The following is a 21,584-nucleotide window of genomic DNA, read 5'->3' on the forward strand; positions in this document are numbered from 1 at the left end:
AAGCCTTAGACTTAGAATCAGGGGAGACAATGCAACATTTCACTCACACAAAAAAAACAATTTTTTTTTTTTTTTTACGAATTTCGATTAAAAGTCGACTTTGGCCAGCGAATTTCGAATAGTGTTTTTGCTAGAAATGCCCATCCCTAGTGTACATGCTGTCTACCTTTATTTGTGTGCTATCTTTACGGGTTGTGTTTTTGTGTGTGTGTGTGTGTGTGTGTGTGTGTGTGTGTGTGTGTGTGTGTGTGTGTGTGTGTGTGTGTGTGTGTGTGTGTGTGTGAGTCTATGCTGGATTCTAAATTGAACTGGACTGACGTTTGAACATCTGCAAAGGAAACAATAAAAATCATAATTGAAATATATATATATATATGGGATGACTACAATGACTGCAATCAAACGGAACAACCCAAAATGCAAGCTTCGGGGTTGGGAAATGCATAGCTCCATGCCATGCAGCGTCAACGCTGATATACGCTGCCTTGCATGCTGAATCTCAGGCAAGAGCCTGCCAATTTCACAGAGGGACTTGTTAAATGGAGCCCACAGTGGAATTCACAGGGGGTTGTCTGAGACAACGAATGAGAAAAACGAAAGAGCAATCACCAAAAAATGTAATAAACAGTGGATATAAATAATGCTCAGCTGGCAAGTGCTTTCAGTTCTCAGATAAAGGCTACAGGTAACTAACAATAAGAGCCTATTCTTACCTTTTCTTCCATCAGTTTAAAGTTAAGCAAGTTTAAGTTTAATTAGCCTATTGTCCGTTCTGAAAGCGAGTTGGACCACCGCATGTCAATCAGCTGTAGTCTGCTTTTAATAACATTAGCGTCATCACTGACAACAACATTAGACCTGCTTGGTTTCAGAAAATACCTTTTAAGGTTTCATTTATCTCTCATCTCTGCATGTCGATATGCAGGCGCGGTAGCCTGTCTGTCCACCTGTTGAGACTGAGAGCTGCTGACCAAGGTGCGCCGCACTTTCAATCAGAGCATGTGCATCCTAATTAATAATAATAATCATAATAATAATTGATTTATATAGGGCCTTTCTAGACACTCAAAGCACTTCACATATCAGGGGAGGGAGGGGAGACAACTCATCTCAACCACCACGGATAATTGTAAATGTAACAGTTGTTTGTTCATCACATAAGGTAGGCTACATAACACACACATCATACAAATATTCACTTAGGCTGGCTATTTAAAAGAAGATGTGTCAGGGAAATCTAATTTGAGCCCATTACAATACAAATTGTGTTTAGAAGATCATTTCACCGGACTTGGTGAACGGGAGATTTTAATTTGTCAGACTTTGATTAAAAAGTCCAGCTATTGCCGGATATCAGAAACAGTGGATGGGGCATGTTTCACTACTCTGGGTAAATGAAAAAGAAAACCAGACCATTGACAAATCTCCACTGTGAGCATACCATTTGCTCCTGTTTCTCTCTCTCCTAGACCTGAGGGACCTACCTGAGGTCTTGGAGGCTGTGTTCTTTTGGTCCCCAATCAGACAGGAGCCAGCAGAGGGCAGACTGGAATCAGTCATCTTCAGGTATTGCTCCCTGGTCAGGCTCAGAAGGACCTTCAGGTCGTTGACTGGTATTGTGGCTGGGGCTGATGATTCTACTCGCCGCCCTGGACACACAAACACACCTGGTTTTATTTTTGGAAGTCATTTTTGATTTTGGCTTTTGACTTTTTGTTAAACGGATACACCAATTTCTTGGGAGATTGGCTCACTCAATGTCCATGTTGTGGATGGGTGATTTTGATGTCTATAGGTATTAGGTGCTTTTGGATCGCAGAAACTTTTTCATAGTTCTAGGAACAGTTGGAGGACCATTTTTGTTGTGTTCGCACTGCATGAACTGGGAACCATAGCAGTTCTTAAAACACCGTTTTGAGGGACTTTTTTAGCTCCTACTTCAGGTTAGGTACTTTCCCAGCCCAAGATGAACCTTTAGTGGTCCACTAAGTGTACATTTATTGGTTGAACTTCTAGAAATGCCCAGAGGCGGTAATATCGTCATCACTTTTTAGTGCGCTAATGTTAGCTAGCTAATTGTTAGCCAAAGTAGTATCAATCCCATGTGAAGTCTGCTTTGCTGTGAAGCTAGTAGTGGTTAGCATGCTTACTCCACTTCAGCATTCCTATGGTTCCTATTGGCGGTGTGAATGCAAACAGAAAAAAAGCCCTTGAAGTTATGTAGTTCTCTGGGAACCTCCATAGCAGGCAGTTCCTCTCAGGGAGTCCCCAGAACTGTTTGGTCCGAAAGCGCCTGATGTTCTCAACAAAACTTAATGGGTAGGTTGAATAAGGTCGCTTTCACATATAAGCTGGTGGACTCGGTGCGATTCGGGGGGGATCAAGTTGCAACACTGTTGCATTTTTCATTTGTTCCGGTTCGCTTTCACACAGCAATTTGTAGGGCTCTCCTCTAAAAGTCGAATCATCAGTTGAGAAACCCATGAGTCGACGGTGTTTCTTCAAGTCGAGCAGTTGTTTTTTTCCAGTCTTAAAGGAACACTCTGCCCATTTTCAACCAGCTTTGTATCATTAGAACATCAGTAGTATATCAGAAAACTGTAAACGGTTTTGAAGTCTGTCATTTAATTTGACAGTTATTGAGTGTTAAAGTGTGGACCAGTGACATCACTGGTCCACACTAACTCAAATTAATAACTCATTAACTCAAATCAACTCTCAATAACTGTCAACCTAGATGAATGAATTCAAAACCGTTTACAGTTTGAGAGTTGATTTGAGTTAATGAGTTATTAATTTGAGTTAGTGTGGACCAGTGATGTCCCTGGTCCACACTTTAACACTCAATAACTGTCAAATTAAATGACAGACTTCAAAATAGTTTACAGTTTTCTGATATACTACTGATGTTCTAATGATACAAAGCTGGTTGAAAATGGGCGGAGTGTTCCTTTAATTTAATTTGTTAATTTATTCTTGTTTAGATTGATTTAGGCCTATTGAGTGACTGAACAACACAAGTGAATCCGCGAAACACAAACCATGGAGCAACACCACCTGCGATATTGGGATTTCTGGTTTTACTTTGGTGTTACTATCAAATAAATATTTTATAAGAATGTGCCCAATATGAGCAGCAGATGAGGCAGCAAGCTGTTGAACATTTCATTCTGCAGATGAGATGAGCGAGGCAGTACCAAAGGAGAAGGCGAGCCCTGTTGAGAGACAACGATGTGTTGTTGTTGTTGTTGTTATGACGATGTACATCACGCAGCGCGGTGCGCACACGTGTACAGTACTGTACACATGTGCATGCCACAGTGTTTGTTTTGCTTCCTTCTACTCATGATGCACTGGTGCTTCCTATATTTGCTGTTGTGTTTAGTCCAGATTGCTTTCACACCACAAACGAACCACGGCAGGGTTCACTTGGAACTTGGAAGCGAACCGAGAGCTACGTTTTCAAGCGGACCAGAGTTCACTTGTTTGTTCCGCACCAGAGTTCGTTTGAGCTTTCACATCACCCCAAACGAATCGGACTGTCCAAGGAAACGAACTCTGGCGGGTTTAAAGCAGACCAAACAGCTTATATGTGAAAGCGACCTAACAGTCCAATCTCCCCCAAAATTCCTTTAATTAGTTTTGGTTTCAGTTCCATCCAGCTGCACTCACATGTTGCCAGCCAAATGGCAGCCAGAGATAACTGTTGAATTTGGAGGACTTGATGGGGACAATGAAAACGGAGGATAATTAGAAACTACATTAGAAATGAATAGGAGCTCGACATTCAGAAAACGTGAAATTCTGAAAATCTAAATGAATCAAAAACAAACCCTTGACACAAATACAGTACACACTACACACACCAGAGCCTGTAAGGCAGACATTTGACAGACCTACTACTGCATGCAGCGCACACACACACGCACACACACACACACACACACACACTTGATGAGGTGATGAGGCATACTTTGCCACAATGCTTCCAACTTTTTTTTATTTTATGAGGACATTCCTATTCCCATTTTAATGCCAAATCAGGATGTAGTCCGTCATGTTTCATTAAAGTCTGTGGTCTGTCAGGTCTCTTCATTCCACTCATCATTTCAAAGAAAAGCCTCATTGCTTTTCCTCAAGTCCCTGCTGAAGAATTTCACTCCACTATCTTTAATCTGGCTCCACTCCAATACTGTCTCACTATCTTTGACTGCCTAGTGCCTAGGGTACATTATGTGCCACTGTATAATAATGATATGCCTACAGAACCTATCCGGCTGCTGCCTTATGCTAAAGGGAGAGGGAGATGAGAGTTCAAACTGATGACAGTTCAGGAGGCTCCAAATGGCCCCTACAGTTCATCAAGTCAAGTTTGCATGATGCTCTCCTCTATTAACTTGGCTGTTTCTCAGGATACAGTATATCTTAGTGACGGTTTATCTAAATTGAATTTATATTAAGTGCCTCTACTGAGGACTCCTATCAAATAACAGGCAGCTTTTCCTCCTCTGGGTAAGAGAATAAAACTGACATGTACAGTCAGAAACTAAAGTACAACAGTGTTTGTCTTTCTACTCTCAGGTAAATTAATTTGCGTAGATACTATTACATTAATAAATACCATTATTATATTATTAATTGATTTTTTTTGTACAGTGTATACTATATTGAAAGGCAGAAATTGAGTACAAAATACACTACAGTTACAGAAAATATGGAAGAGTGGAAAGTAAAGAGATGAGCCATGCAATAGAGGACGTAATGTTTTCCAATGTTTTCCAGCCCATGACATTGTGAGTATGGTATGTGCCATTGCTCGCCAAACCATGAGGACTCCAATTAAATATTAGGTTTGAATACAAGTCGCAGGGATAGTAGTGTCAAGACATAGAGATGATGTGAAAAGAAGGGCTAATTCAAGTTGAGTGTCATGCAAGTCTAAGCCAGCAGCCATCTTAGGGGTCAGGAACGGGTTAGCTGCATACCGAGGCCATCATATTCCTCTTAAATACTCCCCATCATGTAAATGAGTGCTGAACCCCTGGCTGCCCCTGCAATAGGCAAGTTCTGCAGGTGTGTGAGAATATGTGATTACTTTTTTCAATTGTCAAGGCTTGCCCCTACCCATCAGGCACAGTACTTCAAAGGAAAGACCCATCAGGCACAGTACTTCACAGATACAGCCATCAGGTACAGTACTTCACAGGTAAAGACCCATCAGGCACAGTACTTCAAAGGAAAGACCCATCAGGCACAGTACTTCACAGATACAGCCATCAGGTACAGTACTTCACAGGTAAAGACCCATCAGGTACAGTACTTCACAGGTAAAGACCCATCAGGTACAGTACTCCACAGGTAAAGACCCATCAGGTACAGTACTTCACAGGTAAAGACCCATCAGGTACAGTACTTCACAGGTAAAGACCCATCAGGTACAGTACTTCACAGATAAAGACCCATCAGGTACAGTACTTCACAGGTAAAGACCCATCAGGTACAGTACTTCACAGGTAAAGACCCACCAGGTACAGTACTTCACAGATAAAGACCCATCAGGTACAGTACTTCACAGGTCAAGGCCCATCAGGTACAGTACTCTACAGGTAAAGACCCATCAGGTACATTACTCCACAGGTAGTCTCTCCCCAGACTCAAATATTACGTTGAATCGCTGCGCTCCGCATACTACATAAATGAGTCTGTACCACTTCACAGCCACTGCTGGGGTTTGGTGGGCATGTCTAGGGGGGTGAAATTGAATGAGTGACAGGTCGTAGCACCAATGAGAGAGTGGTTCGAAAAATGGGCTGCGCCTCCCGTGTTGTCTGATCGCAAAGTCGTTACTGATTGGGCAGGACTGTATCCATCCCTGGCATATGACTGGCCAAGTGAACGGTTCCCTCCAATTACCAGCCGACTGGGGGGAAGCGTCCCAGACCCAGAGAGAGCTCTGCAGCATGCAGTAACGTAGTGTATCAGCGTAAGAACTCTCATGGTAAATACCCATCAGGTACAGTACTCTACAGGTAAAGACCCATCAGGTACAGTACTTCACAGGTAAATACCCATCAGGTACAGTACTCTACAGGTAAAGACCCATCAGGTACAGTACTTCACAGGTAAAGACCCATCAGGTACAGTACTTCACAGGTAAACACCCATCAGGTACAGTACTCTACAGGTAAAGATCCATCAGGTACAGTACTTCACAGGTAAAGACCCATCAGGTACAGTACTCTACAGGTAAAGATCCATCAGGTACAGTACTCTACAGGTAAATACCCATCAGGTACAGTACTCTACAGGCAAAGACCCATCAGGTACAGTACTCTACATGTACAGTAAATACCCATCAGGTACAGTACTCTACAGGTAAAGATCCATCAGGTACAGTACTCTACAGGCAAAGACCCATCAGGTACAGTACTCTACAGGTAAATACCCATCAGGTACAGTACTCTACAGGCAAAGACCCATCAGGTACAGTACTCTACAGGTAAATACCCATCAGGTACAGTACTCTACAGGTAAAGATCCATCAGGTACAGTACTCTACAGGTAAATACCCATCAGGTACAGTACTCTACAGGCAAAGACCCATCAGGTACAGTACTCTACAGGTAAAGATCCATCAGGTACAGTACTCTACAGGCAAAGACCCATCAGGTACAGTACTTCACAGGTAAATACCCATCAGGTACAGTACTCTACAGGTAAAGACCCATCAGGTACAGTACTTCACAGGTAAAGACCCATCAGGTACAGTACCTCACAGGTAAAGACACATCAGGTACAGTACTCTACAGGTAAAGACCCATCAGGTACAGTACTTCACAGGTAAACCCATCAGGTACAGTACTTCACAGGTAAAGACCCACCAGGTACAGTACTCTACAGGTAAAGACCCATCAGGTACAGTACTTCACAGGTAAAGACACATCAGGTACAGTACTCTACAGGTAAAGACCCATCAGGTACAGTACTCTACAGGCAAAGACCCATCAGGTACAGTACTTCACAGGTAACTACCCATCAGGTACAGTACTCTACAGGTAAAGACCCATCAGGTACAGTACTTCACAGGTAAAGACCCATCAGGTACAGTACCTCACAGGTAAAGACACATCAGGTACAGTACTTCACAGGTAAAGACCCATCAGGTACAGTACTCTACAGGTAAAGACCCATCAGGTACAGTACTTCACAGGTAAAGACACATCAGGTACAGTACTCTACAGGTAAAGACCCATCAGGTACAGTACTCCACAGATAAAGACCCACCAGGTACAGTACTTCACAGGTAAAGACCCACCAGGTACAGTACTTCACAGATAAAGACCCATCAGGTACAGTACTTCACAGGTAAATGGTAAATGGCCTGCATTTATATAGCGCTTTTATCCAAAGCGCTTTACAATCAGTAGGTAGTCTACATTCACCCATTCATACACCGATGGCGGCAGGCTGCCACGCAGGGTGCCTACACACCATCGGGAGCAAGGAGGGTTAAGTGTCTTGCCCAAGGACACAACGACAGCAGCTGGGAGGGAGCGGGGATCGAACCGCCAACCCTTGCGTCATTGGCCGACCCGCTCTACCTCCTGAGCTAAAGCCGATTTCACAAGAATGATGTCTGTGAGAAATCGACCCATCATCATTCCCTACTCAAATGCTTTCTCATCTTCCTTGGGGCATACGTTGAACTTGTAGAACTCCCATTTTTACCTTGTTTTTGCCAAAACCATGTCATGAACTGTGCTTTGTTTTCCATTTGGGCTCTTTAAATACGGTACTTACGGAGACATTCTTTGAGTACCAGTGTCTGGACCTGGGTCAGCCTCCTCTCTCTCTTCAGCAGGCCGTCTCCATGGAAACAGGACATGTGGCGGAGACTGTTGCCAACATCTCTTCCTGGATGCGTAGAAGAAGGGAATAGGTTAAAACAGACTTCCAGAGTATTAGATCATTTTCTTCTAGACATCCAGAGTATGCTAGGATAATATTCCATTCTCTTTAACACCACCATATTTGCATATTATTTAGAGTAGAAGTTTGACCTTAGATCTTAGTAGCAGAAAAAAAATGCGTGTATAAAGAAAATATTTGTTCAATGTTTTTTTGGTTTTTTGGTCGGAGTGAAATGTTCTATGGTCTCTCCCAATAATAAAAATAGCTGAACCATTTGGTTTGACCAAGTAAAACTATTTTTTTATGCATTTTACGAAATGTCTATGGGAAAATAAATTGCGGAAGAAGTGACGTTCACTTTGCCTCTCTATTCACTCATATCGATAAATCCACAGATCCACCCATCTATTCACTGATATCCAGATATCCACCCATCTATTTAGGGATGCACGATATGGATTTTTTTCAACCGATACGATAACGATAAATATCTGCTTCTCCTGGCCGATAACCGATACGATATTCCGATAATTATTATAATAAAGAATATATATAATTAGTTTTAAGTTCTTAACCTGTATTTTAACCTGGGGTTAAAAAAAAGCCAGATGTAGTGAGCATACCTGTAGTCTCTGACCTAACCAAATCTAACTGACATCACTGAATACAAAACAAAGAACACTTCTGATATGATTATTTTAACACATTCACTGCCAACAGTTTTTTTTTTACTGTAGGTAGCTTCTGCCAAGGTTTTTTTTTTAGGATTCTGGCTCATCTTTCAAGAGCCGAGGATTCTTTTCTGTTAGGATTTTGTGAACACAAAATATCTCAAAAGAACTAATAGAATGTGTGCTTTCTCTGTCTAAAAGAGTTAGTTTGTAGAGTTAGTACCGTAAATTCCAGACTATAAGGCGCACCGGTGTATAAGCCGCAGCAGCAAAATTGCCTGTTTGTTACATATATAAGCCGCACCGGACTATAAGCCGCGGGTGTTTTAATGTTTTTTTTTTTTTTTTTTTTTTTTATTGTGTTTTAATGTTTAATTACCATATGTAAGGGTTCGTGCACAGAGGGGATTGTCGGGAAAGAGATGGCTGTTTGGGGAAGCTCCCATTTATTAACATTTCAACAAAACAAAACAAAAGTCAGGTCACTAATCCCCAGACAAAATCACACAACAATAGGCTATATCACACAGGATAAGGTGCAGTCACGGCTGTAAACAAAATAACTGTAAAACAATAATAAAACAATCAGTCAACAGTAGTGAGCCTACCAGAAAAGTCATTAATCCTTGTCTTCATCTTTTAGGTGAAGGTGCAGCAAACGGCTGTAACCAGAGAAGTCAAGTCACTAATCCTCGTCTTCCTCTTCTTCCTGCGTACCGAAACCACCAAAGTCCTCATCTTCAGTGTCGGAAACGAACAGGTTCAGGGTGGCTTCGTCAACCACTCTCCTCTCTCCTTCATTGTCACTCTCAAAACCAACGAACTCCTCTTCGTCACTGTCGGTGTCGGCATCGAACAGCCTCTGAAGCCTCTGACGGCCCTCAGCGCCAGCTGTGGCGGCGTCATCCTCTTCATCCCGCAGCAGTCCAGCCTTTCGGAACCCGTTGGTGATTGTGGATGTTTTCACACTCCTATAATATTCCGTGATCTTCCTTTGTGTGAATTCGCCGAAGTTTGTGATTTTCTCCTGGTAGTCGGGAGGGAGTTGTTGGCACACAGTAGTTCTCGCCCTGACGGACAGTCCCTTTCGTCTCATGAATCGGAAGCACCAAGATGGGCCACCTCTGAAATGTTCAATTTTCATTTCGGTGGCGACTGCTTTGGCCTTCAGTCGGATCTGCACGGTGGAAACACCTCGGCCGTCTGCTCTCTGGGTCAACACCCAATCTTCAAGGGAATCTTCAAGTTCGGGCCATCTGCTTTTATGACCTCTGAAGGACTTTTTGGTCTTTTTGCACTGAGACAGTTCCTCCTGCTGCCCCTTCCAACGCCTCACCATTGACTCGTTGATGCCAAGGGTACGTGCTGCTGCTCGATTTCCGTCTTTTAATGCGAGATTGACTGCTTTCAACTTGAAAGCTGCGTCGTGTGAATTTCTGCGTTTCTTCCCCATGGTGAGTGAGAGAGAGTTACCGGTAGTGCACGACCCTTTGCTGCTACTGCTCCTCTTGTTGTGATTCCGGTCTGCTACTGTAATGAACTTTGAACCGGTAGGAGTAACCGGTTGATTTCCGCCAAATGATGTCAAGTCAAGTCAAATTTTATTTATATAGCACCTTTCATACACAAAGGCAATTCAAGGTGCTTTACAAAAAAATAATAAAAAAAACAAGCAGCAAAGCAATGCACATAAAATGTGCTGATGAAGCTGTGTAACCTGTAAAATCCATCGATTTTGGAGGTCACCGAGTGGCCGTTTGCTTACCGTAATTACCATATGTAAGGGTTCATGCACAGAGGGGATTGTCGGGAAAGAGATGGCTGTTTGAGGAAGCTCCCATTTACCGTATTAACATTTCAACAAAACAACATAACAGAACACCACCTTTGTTTTTTTTTACAGTGCACACAGTGTCCGCGGTGTGGTGAAAAGAGGGCAAGAGAGGAAATTAAAACAGAAGTGGATTTATAGTTAGAAAGAGTGCTAAAGAAGAGAGATTTTTATTTTTTTCTGCTTACCGTAATTACCATATGTAAGGGTTCATGCACAGAGGGGATTGTCGGGAAAGAGATGGCTGTTTGAGGAAGCTCCCATTTACCGTATTAACATTTCAACAAAACAACATAACACAACACCACCTTTGTTTTTTTTTACAGTGCACACAGTGTCCGCGGTGTGGTGAAAAGAGGGCAAGAGAGGAAATTAAAACAGAAGTGGATTTATAGTTAGAAAGAGTGCTAAAGAAGAGAGATTTTTATTTTTATTTTTTTCTGAAAAAATCCATAGATAAGCCGTTATATAAGCCGCAGGGCCAAAAAACGGGGAAAAAGCCGCGGCTTATAGTCCGGAATTTACGGTAGTTATGTAGGCATTAGCAGTTGAATACAGCATGGTTTCAGGGTCTGAAAATGAAAGGTGAGAAAAATGCCTTTTTGTGAAATTCGATAGAACAGTCACTTTAACCATTTATTTTTGGCATCAGTAAGACGTCAGACATCTAAACAATAGTTTTGAACAGTAATTTCCTCCATAACAGCAGGAAACCCCCCTCTCCTTCAAACTCCTCCCTCCGTGTGTGTTCTCCTCCTCCCTCCGTGGCTGCAGCGAGTGTGTCACAAGCGAGTTTCTGCTGCCTGTCTGCTGCCTGGCTGCCCCTCGTCGGGCGAGTCTGGATGGGCTCGCTCGTTTCTTGGGGTTTCGGTTGAGAGCTTTGATGAAGCTTTTGCGATTCTGGGCTTTATGCTGCGTGTTTCAAAGTGTGTTCCACCCAGTCTATTTTTGGAACCCCCCACCGTTGTGCGCCACCGTTGTGCGCCAGCGCGAAAGCGTTTTCGCCAACCCATTCTACAGTATGAGAATGGTTTCCTCACGCTTTTCCCTGCAGTTTTGGCTCGCTTTCTCTAGTCTGGAGAGCACTGTCGCCACTTAGTGGGTCGGTGGAATGGGTTGTACACGTTCGGTGGCTCCCATATTTTTTATAGGAGACGTAAAAGGGTTTGATCCACGTCCCACCGTCAATTTTTTTTTTTTTTTTTTTTTTGACGAGTTAACTCGTCGACGGCAGTCAACGGTTGGTTTCTGTTTGACGAGTTAACTCGTCGACGGCAGTGAACGTGTTAATAAAGTGTATCACTCAATTATAGTCAATCATTGACAGTACAATATATGGACCACCTATATGTTTTTGACACGGCAAAATGAAGCTCATTTCCCGATATTGTTTGATTTCGTTTGATTGGATGAATGGATTTTCCTGTTGCATTGTGGGAAATCTGTTCAAACCTGGAGCCGGGAAAACAGGAAGGGGCGTGAGCGTGGACGGGACTCGGGGGAGGGTTTCCTCCGCCGCGGCATCCATCTTGTTCATGTTATTTTCCCTGCTAGCCGTTAGCTTGGCTAACAAATGTTGCTAACGTTAGTTGCTATTGCTAGCCTTGCTCCATTGCTCTCACAGTGAATACAGTAGCCCGAAGAAAAACCAGAGTATTATTTCCTCCAGACCTGGCGCGGCGTCACCAGCCTGCCGCTTGCATCTTCCACAAAATCGAGGTAATCTTATTTTCTAACGTAACGCTAATTGCATAGCATGACATTAACGCTAGCTACATGTCCATTTGTCATTACAGGAGGATGTTAGACTAGAGTAGCATAAGTTAACGTTATACAACGTTAAACAGTATTGCATGCTGCACAGATTCGGACGTAGACAGAAAACAAAGTTCTGTTTACCTAGGTTACCTCTTTGAGATGAGGCAGACTCAAAGCATACTCATATGATCTACCAGCTATAGCGTTATATATCTAGCTAACGTTCTATCAACTATCAATCAATGAGGGGGAACAAGGGGGTTCAACTCCTCTGGATAGTTTATCCACCTCTGCATTTACAGTATTTACCAATCGCACGTAGTGTTGGGTAAGCAAACGTTAACGTTATACAGTGATTAACAGTGTCTAATTCATTTCTTCCAGGGGTAGCCGCCGTCCAGTACCAGATGGGACACACAACAGAGGATCATGATTTGTGAAGATCAAAGCTATAATATTCTGTTCTCCTGAGATTAACGCTAAACTACATGTTACTGCTGATCAGTTGTTTCAAAATAGGAAATTGCAATAACACACAAGCCAAATGCTGACATGAGAGATTTGCTTTGAACAAGTTGTAGCTAGTGCCAGTGACCAGAGAATATTGTTATATTTGCTTGTTTTAATGCTTTTGTCAATAAACATTGTCAACAAAGCTAGCCTTGTTGTATATTATCATGTATAAGATTGTTGATGTCGAGTGAACACAAACTACGAACCGAAGATTGGACCAGAGGACATGACGACGGAGAAACCAGCAGTCTGCTTCAATCAATGAATGCTTAATATTTATTGAAATTAAATATGGTGATATCTGTTGGGCTGAAATTACTCTCTCTAGCTAGGGTAACTGGCTTATATTGTCATATTATTGTAACGTCTGCTACACCATGCAAATATATTTCAATATAATTCAAACAATTAGCTCACCATGGGCTGGACTGTATTGCTGTGAAAAATTTACATTTGATTGTTTTAACTGTTACACGTTATATTTTTAACTGAGCTTTGCGGAATTACCTCAACACAATTGTGTATCAGCTTTAAATGTCCATTATATACAGCATTAAACGACCAGCAGCATTCAAATGTGCAAAAACGTTATATTTATTGAAATGTGATCATGTCACAAGTCACATTACATAACGGTATAGCGTTAGGTGTTCTTTTGATCAACAGACCTCTAACGGGGATCTATACTGTTACTACGTTGCTAGATAGCTAGCCGCAGATCAGCTCTGAAGCCCCAACTTGTATGGTCGCTGCCCGTCCACTAAAACCCGATTTCGATATAGCGTTTAGGTGTTCTTTTGATCAACAGGCCTCATAACGGGGATCTATACTGTTACGTGTGTCTACTAACATCATTAAAATATCATAAAGGTAACGCTGTTTCTGTTATTTTACTTTTAATCTCTGGCTAAGTTGCTAGCTAGCTAGCTAGCCTGCCTTGGCAACTGGTTGGGATCATCTGGTTTGCTGTGGCTGGTGTCAATCAAAGAAAATCCCGACCCCAAAGTTATAATTTTTATCGGCTCTTTTACTCGAAATGGGACCATAATTTAGAAAACGGAGCCCAGGAGAGCATGAAAAAGACTTGAAATTGTTTATTCAGACCATAAGCTCATTCGGAAAATGTTTATTTAACACATTCACTGCCAGCCGTTTTTTTTTACTGTAGGTAGGTTCTGCCAGAGGGTTTTTTTGAGGATTCTGGCTCATCTTTCAAGACCCGAGGATTCTTTTCTGCTAAGATTTTGTGAACACACAATATCTCAAAAGAACTAATAGAATGTGTGCTTTCTCTGTCTAAAAGAGTTAGTTTGTAGAGTTAGTAGTTATGTAAGCATTAGCAGTTGAATACAGCATGGTTTCAGCGTCTGAAAAATTATTCAGAGATAAACGGCTTTTTGTGAAATTCGATAGAACAGTCACTTTAACCATTCATTTTTGGCATCAGTAAGACGTCAGACATCTAAACAATAGTTTTGAACAGTAATTTCCTCCATAACAGCAGGAAACCCCCCTCTGCTTCCAACTCCTCCCTCCGTGGGCGTTCTTCTTGGCTGCAGCGGCCGCGAAAACGAAAGCGTTTTCGCCAATCCATTTTCATGAGAATGGCTTCGAGGAAGCCATTCTCATGAAAATGCTTGCCTTCCTCTAGTCAGGAGAGCACTGTCGCCACTTAGTGGGTCGGTGGAATGGGTTGTAAACGTTCGGTGGTTCCAATAATTATATAAGAGATGTAAAAGGGTTAGATGCACATCCCACGGTCAAAAAAAAAAAATCATTTTTTTTGACGGAGTAATACGTCATTGGCAGTGAACCGTTGGATTTTTTTTGACGGAGTAATACGTCGTTGGCAGTGAACGTGTTAAGACACAGAACGAGAGAGAAGTCGGCTCATTTTTACATTGGAGCCAATGTACGTGTCGTCACTTCCGGACCTGACGTGCGCCCACCTGCGGACTTTCGAATTAATGGAATTTCAGGACGGGCCTCATACATTCCCTATTTCTGTTGCCCACTGTAGTCAATACAAAAATAAAGGCTTTTATAGAACCGAAAGCTAATGACTGCTTAGTCTGCAGATGAAACCCAATGACAAAAGGCATAGTAATTTAGACTCTTATTGCCATGTTACTGATCTGTTCAAATTTTGCATTGGTGCCAGTTCTCAGTGAATGGTAGCCTGGGTCCAGTGAATGGGGCAGGCACTATAAACCATCTGTGTCGTTTCACTTTTTACTGAAATTTTTTGCCACCAGATTAAAGAAAAGACACTATGTGATGTTGACTGATGCTTTTTATGTAATGTGCGTGACTGGTCTCCAAAAAGATGGCTCTGCCCAGCAGCTGCAGTAGCTAGCTCAACTCCAAGGTCCCTTTGGTTTATAGTGGGACTCCCGGCTAGCGCGGTTAGCTTAACGTTAGCGGGTTAAAGACACCATCCCTGGATGTTTCATTTTGGGTAAAGGGGTTTCCATTAGTTTCTATATGTTTATACCAGCTCTGTGAGTATGAAGTGCTTTTGCGGGGCTGTTTGATCACAAGCGGTTTGTCTGCCAAGCGGGGGAGCCTGACGTGTAGGCCGCACTATGTGAACTAACACATACAAACAACAAATACAGTAAGATCAGCATTGAGTGATAAAATTGTCACCAGAAATGGTAAAGAAATTGAGTTGGTATCTACTTTCAAATACCTTGGGTTTTTAATTGATGACCGCTTGTCTTTTAAGGCGCATATTCAGTATGCTTCAAAGAAGCTGAAAGTTTTATTAGGATTTTACTTTAGAAACAAGTCTTGCTTTTCTTTTTTTGTGAAGAAAAAACTGGTGGAGTCTACCTTTCTACCTGTTCTTGACTATGGCGATGTGCTATATATGAATGCCACTGCTCAGTGTCTCCACATGCTGGACAGTGTGTATCATGGGGCTTTGAGGTTCATTACAAACTGTGGATCTCTTACTCATCATTGTGCATTGTATTCAAAAGTGAATTGGCCTGCTTTATGTACACGCCGCCTCAGTCATTGGTATGTCTTAATTTACAAAGCCATTATTGGCAAAGTTCCTACCTACCTGTCGTCACTTTTAAGCTTCAAATGTGGGAATTACAATCTTCGTTCTCAGGACACTCTACAATTTTCTGTTCCCAAAGTCCGAACTGAATTGGGGAAGAAAGCTTTTAGGTTCTCTGCACCCACCGCATGGAACAGTCTGCAGTCTGATCTTAAACTTAATAGCTTAGTAACCTTAAATGGTTTTAAGGCTATGGTAAAATCTCTTGAGAACAGGCTGTCTGTATGCAAATGTTTTATTTGATCATTTTAATGTTTTTCAATTGTATGTGTTTATGTGTTTGTTTGTTGTAACTTTGTGTTGCTGCTGTTTCTTGGCCAGGTCTCTCTTGTAAAAGAGATCTTTGATCTCAATGGGACAAACCTGGTTAAATAAAGGCTAAAAAAAAACAAAAAACAAAAACACTCGCTAATGACAATAGCTAACGTATAACAACAAACAAGTCCGCTGCATCATCGCCAGGTTTGGTTTAACCGCGTAATGCCAGCTTAGACGTTTCCCCTCCTCTCGGAACCCGTGCGGGACATGGATTGTAAATTGCAATAGCGTTGTGATCATCTGAAACTGTGAAAAACAGCAACATACTGGCTTCAGCCATATTTGGCCAGCTAGAAGGTCCTGGGTTCGATTCCCACCTGGGACGTTGTGAGCGCTGAAGGAATGCGTGCCCGTCCGCATGTCCTCGAGTGAGCCTTTCTGTGTGGAGTTTGCATGTTCTCCGCATGCCCCCTGGGGGTTTCCTTCATATAGGAACCCCTCACCAAAAACATGCAATATCCTGGTCGCTGAAGTGGTGCCTCCTCTGGTCGTTCGGGGCGCCTGTTCGGAGGGAGGGGAACTCATTGGAATAGCGTGATCCTCCCACGTGCTATGTCCTACCGGTGAAGCTTCCCCTGTCAGGTAAAAAGAAGCGGCTGGCTACTGCCCATGTCTCGGAGGAAGCAGCATGGTAGCTCCAGATTGACAGAGGGTGGAGCAGCAACCAGGATAAATAAATTAAAATTAGCACTAACGGGGGATAAAAATGGGATAAAGAAATCGGGGGGTGGGCGGGGAATAAATAAAATAAAATTGATTGGAAAAAGGCCATTATCGGAATAATAAATAATAACGCAAAATGGCCATATCTGCCGATAATTTATCGGTCCGATAATTATCGTGCATCCCTACATCTATTCACTCATATCCAGAGGCAGAGAGATGTACCCCTAAAAAAGGAAGTGTTTGAAGTCAGGATGGCCGGTAGTGTGGGAGCCTATCAGCTTTGGTAACATATGTAGCTAGCTTGATGGACAGTACAAGGACACTCCTAGACAGAACACTTCTGTCAATGAAGCTGGAAGGGCTTCCATTACAATCTGGCTTAGGAGCTGCTACAAGAGAACAGGACGCTTCGAGGCTTTTTAACAATTCACAATTTTGCAGACAAAAAACGACAGCTGGAAATTCCTAACCCTCTAAATGTTGATAAAATAATGGTGTGTTCTGGAAACTTGATAAAAAAACTACAACATCAGTAGGAGGGGACTAAGATAAAGGTATTTGCTTGGAGGTCATCATACAGTATCTCTCTCTCTCTCTCTCTCTCTCTCACACACACACACAGGCCAAATATGCTGAGATTTAAGGGTTTACATTGCAGCAATTTAAAGTGACACCAACTCATTCACAATGACAATATAATTCATTGCAGCTAACATAGCAACCACATAAACACACACACTCAACAATACAACACACTTTACCTGATGATGACAGAGACTTCTCTCTCAACAACCCGGTGACTGTTGCCATGGCAGCTGCTCCATTGATCTGATTGGCTGAGTGTAACATCTTAACCCTGCAGGCTCCTCTCCCAGAGTCCTCTGAGCCCTGGACTAACAGGAAGAAGTGGGCGCTCTCACCTTTCACCTCCACCTCAGGCACTGGAGGACAGAGCCAGGAGGGACAGTGGGAAGTAAAGAGTTAATCCACAGTTGGTACTAGGAAATATTCTTCTTAAAAAAAGAGGGGAGGATTTTTTTTTTTTTTTAATAAACAGGCTAAAATATTATGCTGTGTGTGGTAGTTGAAACATAGTTTCAAGTTGACGTTTATTTATGTTTGTAGTTGAAACAAAAACATAAATACTGTAGGCTACATGAATGGAAATGTTTGATCATTAATATCTACTTTTAGAAATTATATAGGCTGAAATCAAATCACTGTGCATAATTGTGAAAGTGTCTTTATTGACAGATAAAAAGGCTGTTATTTACCCTTTGTCACCACCTGGTGAGTAAATATATGTGTAACTAAAACCATTAAAATTGACAACAGGTCTGCAACTTTTTTTCCCCATGTATCTACTTGGCTGGTTGGGAACCCCTGTGTTACATAACTGGACAGTCATGTAATTCAGGGTACAGCTCAAAAAACACGTTTTGGTATCACTAACCAAATCAATATTGAAATTGATCGAATCCCAATCGAATCGAATCGAATCGAAATGAATCGATTCGCAACCTTGTGAATCGAATCGAATCGATTCTTGAAATTTGAACCAATACCCAGCTCTATTTAACACGGGCATAAGTTAAGGCCGAGGACCCATTTAACACAGGCATAAGTTAAGGCTGAGGACCCATTTAAAGGCCCATTCCGTTGGTTTTGGCGAGAAATAAATGTGCACAAAGTGTTTATTATTGGCACTGAGTGAATGCGCCTTGACGTCACTTAAAAATGGCGACCAGGGGCGTTTCTCTCCGACCAGCCGTTCAGAAGATACATGGAAAACCGCAGTTTCGAAGTGGATAGCATCTCCCGCCACAGCTAGAGGATGTGACGTCTCGCGCGTTCACGTCGAGCTTGCCCCTTGTCCTAGACGCTAACAGGAAATGGCTGAAGTAGCTTTTAACGTTACGCTCGTCGCTAGCTGCTAGCTAAAGGAAACAACAAACACAGACTCCAGAAAAAGTCCAGACTAAATAAATAAATATTTATCTAATGAAGCCCGTCTGGCCAGACAGCAGCAATGTGACCGACATCGGGGGGAAACTAGAGTCAGGAGGACTGTGTTTTCGGTTCATGAAGGGAACTTGCTGCTTGTAGCTAGTGTAATGTGGTTTTGACCAGATAACGTTAGCTGCTTGCTAATGGATTTTCAAGATTCAAGATTTTTTACTGTCACTCCGTAGTACAAGTATCTGACCACCTGGTCAGAAACTCTGCTAACATTACCGTCTTGTGTGAAGTAATGCAACCCTAACGTTACTACCGTTATGCTTATGGTCATGGAACATTATTGTTTGACTGCATTTAGCTGCGGTGGTGATTCGTTAGCTTGATGCTATACGCGGTTAACTAATAGATTTAGCTATATTTATAGAAATTACCACCAGCCCCACTAATAACGTTACTGTCTTGTGTTGATAATGAATCTAACAGTCGGAAATATGCCTATCGTTAGCCTACTGTCTGTTATGCTTACGGTACATTGTTTGACGGTAGGCTACCGTACATACAGGGGGAGCAGGCTATTTCCTGGCTTGTGCTAACATGAGTATCCACTTCCCGCAGCCAGCAGGCTCTGACTGCAGTGGGACTGCACATACTAGTAATGTTAGCTTGATGCTAATCGCGGCTAACTAATATTAATTTACATTTATAGAAATTACCACCAGCCCCACTAATAACGTTACCGTCTTGTGTGGATAATGAATTTAACAGTCCTAAATATGCCTAACGTTACTGTTATGCTTATGAAACATTGTTTGATTGTTCAGTTTGGTTCAGTTTGGTCAACTCCAGGCATTACCGTACATACAGGGGGAGCAGGCTATTTCCTGGCTTTTGCTAACATGAGTATCGACTTGCCCGCAGCCAACGCAAGCCAAAACACGACCAAACATGCCACAATAACGTCCCCTAATTCATCCAGAATCCTTCCTGGCCATCTCGAGGCTGATCTGACCGATAAATTGTCCAGGTTGCCGTTTTCAAGTGACTTTTATGAGTTAACGTTACAAAGCAACTAACAGCTCTGCTGTTGCCAGGCAACTGCTTGTGCGCGTGCGAGTATGGTGCCCGCGCGTCAGCTCGTTCACACGCTGCCTGCAGTTACACTAACGGCCACCGGCGTCAGTAATAGTGAGTTTTGACGGATTGGGCCTTTAACACGGGCATAAGTTAAGGCTGAGGACTCATTTAACACAGGCATAAGTTAAGGCTGAGGACCCATTTAACACAGGCATAAGTTAAGGCTGAGGACCCATTTAACACAGGCATAAGTTAAAGGAGAATTTTGTTTTTTTACACCACGGTCCTAATTTCCAGCTTAAAATATGATGTTTTACTCACCCAAATACCTTTGGTTTCATTCGGATGCCCACAGAAGATCTGTCGCACCGAGTACACTCCTCAAACAGGCTATAACGGGAGCATACGGGGCAAGCTCCATGTGCTCTGTAAATAACACTTTTTCTGTCACGCCGCGGTCCATATCCTCATTATATGATACATAAATACACGTGAGGCTGTTTGTACCAGGTTTGTACCTCCGGGCTGTTCTGGTCTCCTCATACCTCGAATACCTGTGAATCCAAATCTCGTTCGTCCCGTTCAAGTCTCGTGAGAGTTTCCACACCGGCTGCTCTGAAGTTACAGGAGACATTCCCCTCGTGTTTATTGTCTTGTTCACAACAACTAGAAGATTTTGTGAAACGATGGCCGCCCTTATCGATTTGAGCCAGAGTATATGCTTGAAGAGTTGGCTGAAAATCAAGAGCGGACGAGGAGAGAGAGGGACAGCAGGACGAACAAGCCGCTGCACGGCCGAGAATAAATGGTGATTGGTGGTGTTCATGTGGACGCTGTAACTCTCACAGTTCATAGACCCCGTATGAGGAGACCTGAACAGCCCGGAGGCGTACAAACAGCCTCACGTGTATTTATGTATCATATAATGAGGATATGGACCGCGGCGTGACAGAAAAAGTGTTATTTACAGAGTGCATGGAGCTTGCCCCGTATGCTCCCGTTATAGCCTGTTTGAGGAGTGTACTCGGTGCGACAGATCTTCTGTGGGCATCCGAATGAAACCAAAGGTATTTGGGTGAGTAAAACATATTTTAAGCTGGAAATGAGGACCGTGGTGTAAAAAAACGAAATTCTCCTTTAAGGCTGAGGACCCATTTAACACGGGCCTAAGTTAAGGCGGAGGAGACATTTAACACGGGCCTAAGTTAAGGCTGAGGACCTATTTAACACGGGCCTAAATTGTGTCTTACCAGGCAATGACTTGGGTCTCCTGGCCAGAGACTCTCTCCAGCGCTGCGAGCAGAGTTGGCTGGCTGGAGGCTGGGCTATGGGGGTGATTATACAGGAGAGGCAGAACAACGCTCCCACCTGGAGGACACACACACACACACACACACACACACACACACACACAATCCATCAAGCAATCACATTCATTATTGATCTTTATCAAATCTACTACTTTAAACTTTCAATAAAGTTCCATGTGTCATTTGATTGAGAATCGAATAATTTACTCAAAAAGGCCAATACAATTGCAAATCATTTACTAAGTTGCCCGTTTCTTAGTTGGAAATTATAACCTTATGAGTCAAATGTTTTTCAATATTTTAAATTGGGGGTGCAGTTACCTTTCCTTGCAGTGATCTGAGCTGGTCCAAGAGTAGCGTAGCTTTCAATGACTTCCCAGACAGACCTCTATAGTAAGAAGTGAAGGAACAATATAACCAGACAGACCTCTATAGTTAGAAGTGAAGGAAAAATACCATATTAAAGGAGTTACTAACAGACAGACCTCTATAGTTAGAAGTGA

General features: G+C 42.6%; 1 protein-coding gene across 1 annotated transcript in view; it reads right to left on the bottom strand.

The window, feature by feature from the left end:
• mtbp (MDM2 binding protein) overlaps window positions 1–21,584 on the bottom strand; it is a 108,782-nt gene that overhangs the window by 33,243 nt on the left and 53,955 nt on the right. The window contains exons 10-14 of the mRNA XM_083634804.1: window positions 21,403–21,469; window positions 21,022–21,139; window positions 17,500–17,679; window positions 7,801–7,914; window positions 1,485–1,649 (exon numbers count right to left, since the gene is read on the bottom strand). Coding sequence (XP_083490930.1) covers window positions 1,485–1,649; window positions 7,801–7,914; window positions 17,500–17,679; window positions 21,022–21,139; window positions 21,403–21,469 — 644 coding nt within the window. The remainder of the gene's footprint in view (window positions 1–1,484; window positions 1,650–7,800; window positions 7,915–17,499; window positions 17,680–21,021; window positions 21,140–21,402; window positions 21,470–21,584) is intronic.

The sequence above is a fragment of the Poromitra crassiceps genome, assembly GCF_964638095.1.
Source record: "Poromitra crassiceps genome assembly, chromosome: 1".
NCBI lineage: Eukaryota > Metazoa > Chordata > Actinopteri > Beryciformes > Melamphaidae > Poromitra > Poromitra crassiceps.